The 10474-nt window shown below is 43.2% G+C and overlaps 1 protein-coding gene across 1 annotated transcript; it reads left to right on the top strand.

Annotated features, from left to right (window-relative positions):
• Window positions 1-506: 506 nt before the first annotated feature.
• Window positions 507-5306, top strand: SPDEF (SAM pointed domain containing ETS transcription factor). Its single transcript, XM_044451193.1, has 5 exons — window positions 507-981; window positions 3273-3470; window positions 3920-3967; window positions 4557-4697; window positions 5128-5306. The coding sequence occupies exons 1-5, from the start codon at window positions 516-518 to the stop codon at window positions 5304-5306; spliced, it is 1032 nt and encodes a 343-aa protein (XP_044307128.1). The 5' UTR covers window positions 507-515.
• Window positions 5307-10474: the final 5168 nt, after the last annotated feature.

Raw genomic sequence — 10474 nt, 5'->3', positions numbered from 1 at the left:
AACTATATTTGGAGTCAATTTGTGTTGTGCTGAAGATGTCATTTTCCCACAAGGGCTGTTTGACGATAGCTTCATTGCATTAAAGATTTTGCTCCTTCCTTTTTCACAGGAAACGAGAAAGATTACTTTCATTCCCTCTCTAGAAAGTTATCACCTGATGCTAACCACGGGCAATTCTTCTTCTCTTCTGCATTCAATTATTCCCTCCTGCTTGGGGACAGGATTCCTTCCCTGCCCTCTTATTGCCCAGTGACCCAGAAGAGAAGAGTTGCCTGGGCCCATGAAGAGCTATTTAACCTATTTTCATCTAGGGGTCTCTTTGGCCACAGAGTGACTCTTTGGTGGTTTCTTTTCCTTTAACAGGCTTAGCTTTCCTCCATTGTGCCTGATCACTGGGCAGAAATGCAGAAATGACTATCAAACCACCTCTCCTGACTGGTGCATGTGTTTCCACCCCCCTTCCTTCCTTCTCCCTTTCTTTGATGACAGATCCGGAGACAAACCTGTGCAGAGTGATGGGCAGTGCTAGCCAAGGCCTGATTGTTCTTCCACACAGCCAGGTTGCCCTACAGGATCCTGTGCTGTTTTCTAGCCTGGAGAAGCTACCCCTTGCTCGAGACCCTGACAGCCAAAGCTGGAGGTCCCTTGACAGTCCGAGTCCCCCAGCCACCCCTGAACAGACTCTGCCCACGTTCTGCCTGCAGTACTTTGACATGCTCTACCCAGATGACAGCAACTGGGTGCCCAAGAGTCTGGGGGAAAGTCAGCCACCCACCAGCCAAGGGGGCAGGATGGAAGTGCCCAAAGAACCTGAGCAGTGCCCTATCATTGACAGCCAAGGGCTCAGCCTCACGCCTGATATGGACTACCAAGCCAGTCTCCATCTGGAGGAGCATTCCCTGGAGCAGGTGCAGAGTATGGTCGTGGGAGAAGTGCTCAAGGACATCGAAACAGCTTGCAAGCTCCTCAATATTGCCGCAGGTGAGTCCCTTCAGCATGCCTTTGTTCTCAGCCTTCAAGCGACACCAGGCAGAAGTGGTGGGCAGGGCTTAAAGCAGCCTTCAAGTGATATCAGGCAGAAGAGAGAAGTACGTTGGCAGAGTAGTTTGTGAGGTACCTGCTCAGAGCAATCATATATTTCTCTTCACTATCTAAATTCTGTTAAAATCAATGAAAAATCAAGCCCCTGATGGCTTCTGTGATTTGTAGGCTTGCCATTTGGCTTATGAAACAGAACTCTGTGAATGAAGTGAGTTTTGGTGCAAATCCCATTAATCTGAAGACTAAGAATAGTGTTCTAAAGTAGGTTGCATTGCCTTTTAAAGAAGAAATACTTAACGTGGTAGATGCAGGAAGCTAGCCAGAGCACAATTATAAGTTCCATTCCTTTCACGGATTGCTGCTTGACTAGGCATACTGCATCTGCTAAATATATATCTACCATCATGAGAATTTAAAAACTCACATTTTTAAAACAGAGCATGAGAATTTAGGATTTAAAGGAAGTTCTTGGCATGTGTTAAAGGACAGATTCCACAATAAGCACCAACTACGAGAACTCAGTCCTGTCCCCCCATCCCCAACCCGTAAATTTAAGATTGGAGTCATTTAAACAGATTCAACCAAATGCAGCCATGACACTTGTCAGATGAGGGAAAAACTGTGGGAGAAAATAAATAGGGATTAACTGGTGCTAGATGTTTGTTTGTCTAAGAAATACACCGCACCCTTTGATGATCTGGTTTTAAAAAGGAAACATTTCTGATTACATTTGGCAGCAAGGATTCTATGACTGCAGAATGGCACTGAGTTTCCCACTGTAAAGCTCTGCATGCACAGGCCAAGGGAAAGACGCTGCTGGTTGATCCAGTAATCTTGTGCAGTGTTTGCCAGCTGCAGGTTCTGGCTTTCAGCTGCCATCAGGCCCAGCAAGCATTGCCAATGCTTGGGAATTCTGGAAGTTTTGATTCAAAACACTTGGAGGGTGCCAGGCTGGGGAAGGCTGTGCGACAAACTTAACTCGATGAGAGCAAAAACCTCTGTGCTGTCAACAAGGAAGTGAAAAAGATGAAGTTTATGAAGGGGGCTTACATTTATCGGTGGTTTGGGTAAGCCCATCAAAACTTTAAATCAGACTTCCTCAACATGGATCTGTTCAGATGCTGTTAATCTATCTGTCAATTATCTACCATTACTGTCTGCTTTAAGTGGTGGGTGCTTCAGGATAGGACCAGGTTTCTCACCAAGGTTTTAGATCCCTTACAGTCTCAAGACTCACAAAACACAAGGAAAAGGGGAGGGGGAGGGAAAAGGAAAAAAAATGAGGCAGTTTTTGGGTAAGGCTGGTGGAATGGCCTGGCTTTTCCTCCCATCTGCCTTTGCTACAACCCACTGGAATGGCTGCTTCTGGTGAAAACTGAAGTTGAAGAAGCCGAAGGGAGTCATGTCAGCAGGGTTGGTAAAATAATAATCGAGCTAGGTAGCCTACCATCAGGATCATTTGTTCCCAGCTTCCATGAGACTCTTGCCCATACCACCTTTCCAGAACAAATCTTAGACATGATGCCAACACAAATCCAAAAGAAATACACACAAAGGCATTATGGCAGAACTTCTCAGCCATTGTCCTCTCCCTCCATGTGAGGAGGATGGCAGATGTGTGGATATAAGAGTGCTAATCAGCATGTTGCACAAGGGTCCTGTAACTGCCGGGTACATGATCCAAGTCAACAGTGTGTTGCTTTTATTCCCATTCCCTTTGAAGCTATTCATGATCAGCAGATGGAACTTCTCAGCAAGCTGCTGCAGATTTCCTTGTTTCCTGTAGTTTCAGGACTGTCAAGGAAAAGCAGAATTGTGGTACTGTGAGGGAGCTAATTTGATCGTACCCTGTCCTTTGTGGGCTTAATTCTCATTACTAGTGACTTCTATTACTACTCTCCCATTGGCTCAGGGTCTTGGTTTGATATTAGCAAGCACTATATACCAGGAATAGTGTCACAGCTTAGTATGAAAGATAGGGATTGTATCCTATGTTTATATAACTTGTAGGACTAAGCTACAACAATGGAATTGGGAACTGAGCTCTTGCTAGCTATGTGTAATGCTATGCATTGCTTAATGAGGAAATCTGCAGACCAGAAGATGGGAAATTCTGCTCTCCTTGTTGCTCAGAATACTCCCTTTAAAGCATTTGCTTTGAAGATTGATAATTGAGGAATGATAATGTGCACTGTGTAGTGTTTCTGAAATATATCTCATTTCTTTTGTAGACCCAGCAGAGTGGAGTCCAGGAAATGTCCAGAAGTGGATCTTATGGACAGAGCACCAATACCGGTTGCCCCAAATTGGGAAATCATTCCAGGATCTATCTGGAAAGGACCTGTGTGCCATGACTGAGGAGCAGTTCCGCCAGCGCTCCCCAGCATGTGGTGATGTCTTGCATGCTCACCTGGACATTTGGAAATCAGGTATCTAGTGATGAAGCTGGGAAACAGCTGGTACAGCCAGAATATTTGCATTTGAAGAACTACTTGCACCCTGGGCAACAGCCAGCTGTCATTCTCTTACCCTACCTGGCTGCCTCTAAATATTCCTGGGAACCAAGAATACAGAGAAAGGGAAATAATTTTTTTTGATGGATTGACTTCTTCCATTGGTTTACTGCCATGTTTGGTGACATTGTGCCAGCTTTCAGCCTGGTGGCACAACAAGTCTTTGAGCTGGATCAGTGCTGAGTAAGTCAAATTGTGGTGGAAAGGTGGGATGATAGATGAACCTATCACTCAGTGAGAAATTAGTCTTTTGCTTCCTTCCAGTTCTATGAAGGAGCCATTTTCTTGAATAGGCTTCAAGACAGGAGAACTGTGTGTGTTGGAGGCCAGCAGACCACACTTTGACAGTTGTGCTTCTCTTCCAGCTGCCTGGATGAAAGAGAAAACTGCTCCTGGAGAGATGCTTTACTGTGGTGAGTTTATCCTTGCCATCAAAGAACTGAAGTCCAAAAAGTGATAGGAAGAAAGAAAGCAGGGAGGTGATTGGCATGCAGACAAAGGGTTTCAGTAATTTCCAGGCCGGGGTCTTCCAGATGTGTTGGACTGCAGCTGCCATTGTCCTCGTCATGTTTGGTGGAGATGATGTGCGTTACAGTCCAACACTTCAGGAGGGTGGGCTAGGTTGCCATGGCTGGACAAGGTTGGAATAAAAGTAGTGTTCCTAGGGATGCACAGAATAGAACCCAGGTCAGCCCTGCCTCAGGCAGTGTGAAACACAAGGCTGACCTTCCTTGGACAGCTGCCTGGGAGTATCGTGAAAAGGCAACCTAGTCACTGCCAAAGACAGGTGTTCAAATAATGTGCCTAGCCTTGGATATTACGCACCTTGACCCGGGTCTCATTTGAGGTGTCACCTCAGGAAGCCAAAGGTCTTGGGATGATTTTGATAAAAGAACAAGCCACCACATTCTTTACCATCAGCAAAGTTTTCCGGTCACTTGTAAGATGCCCTTCCTGGCCATTGCAATTTGGGCTTTTCTGATAAGTGCTATATTGCTATAGGGAATGAAGAGGGTTGGACGGACAATGAGGTGGATTCATCCTGCTCAGGCCAACCCATTCACCTGTGGCAGTTTCTGAAAGAGCTTCTGCTGAAGCCCCATAACTATGGACGCTTCATTCGCTGGCTTAATAAGGAGAAAGGTGAGTAGTGTTGATTCCTTCCTAGAAATTCAAAATATTTTCCTGGTCTGGATAGCAGGCCTTTGCCTTAAGGTTCTGTTTATGCAAGAAGCAGCTTAATTGCTCAAATGTTTGTTGGGCAGTAGGTAGGTCTACCAAGTTGGCATACAGAATCTCTGCACTCCTTTTCTGGCGTTGCTTTTGATTTCAATATGTACTATTCCCATTATGCTTCTCACTGTCCTGAGCACATTTACAGCATTCAGTCCCAATCGCTCTTCACAAACTTTCCTTCTGGCTTTGATGTTCTTGTTGTTAAATAAGTCACCTTTTCCATTAATCACTCTTTTGATTCAAGCCTTAATTAGAGGTCAATTTTGGTTAGATTGTAAGTAGATTATGCATAAGTAGATACATATTACACCTTGTATTCATTGTGTTTATGTTCAAGGTATATTTAAAATTGAAGATTCTGCCCAGGTGGCTCGTCTGTGGGGAATCCGGAAGAATCGACCTGCTATGAACTATGACAAGTTGAGCCGTTCCATCCGGCAGTATTATAAAAAAGGGATCATCCGGAAACCAGACATCTCCCAGCGGCTGGTATACCAGTTTGTGCACCCAGTCTGAATAACAGAGATGAAGAAACAAAATCAGAATTGTGGGCTACTTTATGGTCTGGAGAACTTCTGGAAGTATAGCACCCTTATCCTCTACAATCCAATAACTTTAACTGAGCTGAAATCAAAGGATGGACAAGGGGCTGGCAACCTGTTGGGTTTCTCTGTTGAACTTCAGAGTTTTCTATGTTCCCTGATTGTGTACAGGGAACAGGGGGTTTTTTTTTAATTGTCAAAGTAAAATGGAAAAGATGAATTAACTGCTGTCAAATGGAGCACAAGCATTTCATTTGAGGGGTGGGGGAGTCTATGGTATTGTCTATAAGGAATCTTTCAAAAATATTATCTCCAGCTACATGCTACAGGAAGTCAAAAGAAAGTGGGAAACAGGTGGGTTGGGAAGGAGGAGGATGGTGATACAGAGACTCAGGATTTAACTGGTAGATGTGGCTTCTTTTCCATTGAAGTCACTGGAAGAATACTAGAAGCAATCTAAGCTCTAGGACAAATTGATTACAGAGCTAGAAAAGGTCTCATATGAGCCAGGTATCTGCAATAAAGGTGACTGGGAAGGACTTGAAAGTCCTGCATTGCTCCATATCCTATAATGTTGTGCAATGGTTTCATAAGCTGTCTAAATGCTCCAGCACCCCATAAATTGTCCCTGCTTTCCACTTAACAAGCAAAAAAATGATCAAGGGCATACTATGAGACAAGAAAACAGCTTTGTAAACTTTCCATTGGGTGTGTGTGTGTGTGTGTGTGTAATCTGACTTACTAATTCACCCAGTCAGCTCTTTTACTCTTTGTAAAATAGTTTTGAGGTTGTTGGATGTGTTTGCTTTGATTCCAAGAATAATTTTGAGTTTCAGTATAATGGTGTGAATCAAGGGTGCAAAATCTCAGTTCAAGGGACTGGATCTGACTTTCCAGGGCTCACTCACAGGGCAACCCCTTTTTCTCAACCATCAATCATTCAGTAGCTGCCCAGCTTAGTGCAGTTTTTCCTGCATTCTAAAAGGTTAAAATGCTTCTCTTAAGAGCTTTCAGATAAATATGCTAATTTTTGTTTTGTGTTTTTGGCCTTGCCCCTTTTACCTTTGGGATGTTTTTCCCAAGCGCTCCTCTGCAATGGAACTGTGGGCCCTCTTACCAGAAGAATTTCTGCATTCCTGATATGAGCAATAGCTCCGAATGTAGCTGACATGATTTGGGTCTGTGTTGATTGAGAACCTGATTGCAACTTACCTCAAGAAAGCAACCAGGGAAGTCTATCCAGGTTGGTGTTAGCGAACCAAACACTTTCTCATCTAAGCCATGAATGAGAGTAGTGACTGTTTCAAGGTATTGTTAGCAGAAGGACAAAGTCACCCCTTCCCAGTGTGTGAATGAGTCTTGCTGAAGAAGAAAGACAATAGGATCATGTACAGCAGCCTCCTGCCAGGGCTCACATTGACCTCAGGCTAGAACAGTGTGGCACCTGCATGCCTGTGGAGGCCAACTGTCTCAGCATCTGGGAAAGGCTGAGAAAAGCTGAGTCACAGCTAGGCTGCCTGGAACATTGGGCGGACAACCTCACGGCTTGCTGTGCTGCACAAGCAGTACGCAGGCAGAGGCAAGGGGCATTGACCTCTGGGGATAACCCACCACCACCACAACAGACAAAGCCTTCGCTGAGGCCTCTGTAACAATGTGGTGCAGGTAGAGTAGCGAATTCTGGGAACCGGAATCGCCTCCCAGGCTGTCTTCACACGGATCACTCCCTCTGTCACCTCCCTGCCTGCTAAATGATCTGTGCCAAGTTGGACCAACTGTGTGTACTTTGTGAGGCAGTGACTCTGACTGATGGGCCAGATGAAGGCAAGCATGGGTATTTCATGCATGTGGTGACTCTCGCACTGCCAACTGGGAGGAGAGAGAAAACAGTTGAATTGGGTGAAGCTCTTCATCAACCCTACACAAATAATGCCTCTGTTTCACCTGCACCAGAACTCATTGAGGCCACCAAAGACAAGGAGAAGAAATTCTACAGCACAGGAAAAGCACAATGTTTAGAGGCAAGGGAATTCTGAACTAGCCAGAAGAGAATGTGTGTGGTGGGTTATTCACAATAAATCAATTCCTCCCTCCCTCTTTCTCTGTGTGTTTGGACTGTAGGGATGCACAATACAAGTTGGGAATGTAAATACCTGTTGTAAGAAATACAGTATTGAGAAGAGACATCTGCAGAAATCTATTGTTGTCCCAGAAAATTCTTGCAGCAAAAATAAAATGCCAAAGGAAATCCAGATGACTTAATTTGCCCTCCTTCAATTAATGCAGCTGCCAAATCTTTCAACACATCATTCCATCTGTCCCAATGGACCACCAATAGTTACTACTAAAAGATCTTGTTCTCCCACTTTTTAATATTTCTATTGATCTCATTATTCTACCTCAACTAGTTTCCTCTTCGATGGAACACATGGTGGCTTACGCTATCCTTTCTCTCCATTTTATCTTCACTCCAACAACCTTGTGAGGTAGCTTAGAATGAGAGAAGGTGACTGTTCCAGAGTTACCCAGTGTGCTTTCATTACTGTTGTAAACTGCCCAGAGAGGTTTGGCTTTGGGTGGTATAATATTTAAATCAATAAATGACCAAGTGAGAACTAGAATCTGGATTTCTCAAGTCCCAGTTCAGCACTCTTATAGACCACACTTGAGATATTGTATTCTATCTAATACATTAATGAGAAGAATGACACCATCTTCAGAAGCACGGGTGTATGCACAAATGTTATTGTGAAACAATTGCACGTAGGTATGTGTTAAACTTTGAAATAATTATACTAATCTTAGAACATGTTTGGACTGTTGCTTCTCTTGAAATTTCGTAGAAGTTCTGTCTGATGAAGAACACTGTATTTTGCCTCTGGTTTAGTTTTAGGTGAAATTGAGAGACAAACTGTTACCTCCTCTGAGAAAAGTCACCTGTTTTAACATAACTCCACTGGCTTATCTCAAAGTCCAGATGTTTTGCTTTGAAATACTTTTTAGATGAAATTTTGGTAGCACCTGTGAATATGAACAACTGGCCTCAAGAGATCTAATGTATCAGTCTTCTTCAACCTGGTCCCCTTCAGATACGTTGGATTGCAACAGAGGCAGAAAATAAGTGTGGATTTTCTGGTGATTTGTTACAGATGAGGAATGATTTCTCACTCCTGGTTGTTTAACAATAGTAGCAACAAATGGCCCCATTCATGCCACACAAATGAATTTGTATAACCAAGGCATCTTTTTGTGTGGAACTGTGAGCTCCACACTTTCTGGTACTCACAACACATTATTGGGCTCATAATGCTGCAATGCTATGTCTTTTGCACCAGACTCCGATTGTTGGATAGCAGGTTTCTACTGGAAAGCAAAATATATCTTGCAAGCCTTTCCACCTTGGGACTACAACTCCTGCCATCACCAGCCACTATGAGCTGCCTGATAATAATGGGAGTTTAGTCCAATACAGCTGGAGGATGTTAAATTGGGGAAGGCTCAATGCAACAGGGATCTCCTGGACGTAAGAGTTTCATAAAAGAGGTAATTTCACTTGACTTTTACTTTTGAGGTATCCAACAGCATCAGCTAAAATTCTTTCCTCTACGTAGCTGTCAAAGGTATAGGAGTACTATTTTGTGCTGCACCAAGTCACCCAAATGGAGTTGGCATTTGCTATGCTATAATCTGCACCAACACAACACACTGTGCATGAATAAAATAATCATTTTATTATTGTATTTCTTAAGTATAGTTTTTGCTCTTTATGGAAGAAGAGGCAGACTGGCATGACACAGATATATAACTCTCCCTCTGATAGTATGTAGCTTTGCTGACAATGACAATTGTGTTTAGCTTAATTCATTCCTCCCTAGTCCCACAGGGCTTTAATCAGAAGGATTCAACCAAGAGGCCATTCTATCTTCCCCTCTTGTTTTGGACTCAGCATTCATGGTTGCAGGATGAATATAGCAGCCGATTCTCAGGACTTCTGTTCTACTGTACGTACTGTATTTCAGTCCCTTTGTTTGGAGGTACATGGAAGTAGCCATGCAAATGCTGAGGTTTGCAAATATTTTGCAGTGACTTTGAGCATCCTGTTGCAGGTGCTCAGGCAGCCATTCTGTGATCAGCATGCTAAAAGTCAATGCGTATGGAGTTCTGACTATGTCGGTTTTGACACAACTGCCTCCATGCACATAATTGCTTGGAAAGAGGCACAACTACCATTCCAGAGATGGGTGTGAGAATCGGCCCTTAGAATGTCAGTAAACTCTGTTAAGAAGCACAACTCTGCTTTATTCTCAGCAAGAATTGGGGATGGGATGGGGGAAAACCTGCATTACTGGGACATGTTGTCATCTGTTAATACCTTGGTGGTGGTACAAGGATGGTGGTGGAGCAGGATCAGGCCTATTTCAGCTGGAAATTCTTTCTGCAGGAATCAAAACTTTCTGTAAATCCTGTTTTTTCATCTACCATTAGATGCCAAATAGACATAATCAGCTCCCCTTTCTCATCTTAATTTTCAGTTTTGTACCTCCCCTTCCAAAGGGGGAAATGTAAACTCAGGCCTTTCCAAGCAGAGCACAAGTTAGAAAACAGTGCTTAATGTGAAAACCGATGTCAAGCTACCCAAAGATCTACTTTCTATGTTAGATTCAGATGGAGCTACTGAAAACATTTTGAGCACTGTGAAAACTAAACAGAGCTTTGTCACACCTTGTGCTATATAATTCAACTGTCAGATAGGCCAGAGGTTGATTTTTGGTATCACATTTGGTCTGGAGGTCAAACTGAATTTTGAGTTGGAACATTGAAAGTGAATTTAGATTGGAAGTTCAGTATCAGCCAGCAGTCTAGAAGTCAGAACAATCCTCTTGTTCACCCCTGTGGCTTGATCAATTCCAACAATAAAACTCATTTTGTAAACATGACAGCTACAGCTACATCTGGAGATGTTAAGAGTACAAGAATCAATCAAGAATTAAAATCCATATAACATTTACATAGATCAGTCATCTTTTTTTATACACAGTAATACAGTCAATCTCTTTTAGTTTTAAATTACACAGTCAATGTACAAAACAGGTGCATTGCTGAGACAACAGCATTCAATTTTCTTTTCTTAACCTAACAAAA

This window comes from Varanus komodoensis, unplaced genomic scaffold (assembly GCF_004798865.1).
Source record: "Varanus komodoensis strain SLA01 unplaced genomic scaffold, ASM479886v1 scaffold1, whole genome shotgun sequence".
NCBI classification, from domain to species: Eukaryota; Metazoa; Chordata; class Lepidosauria; order Squamata; family Varanidae; genus Varanus; species Varanus komodoensis.
This window is presented reverse-complemented; position numbering and strand designations above follow the sequence as displayed.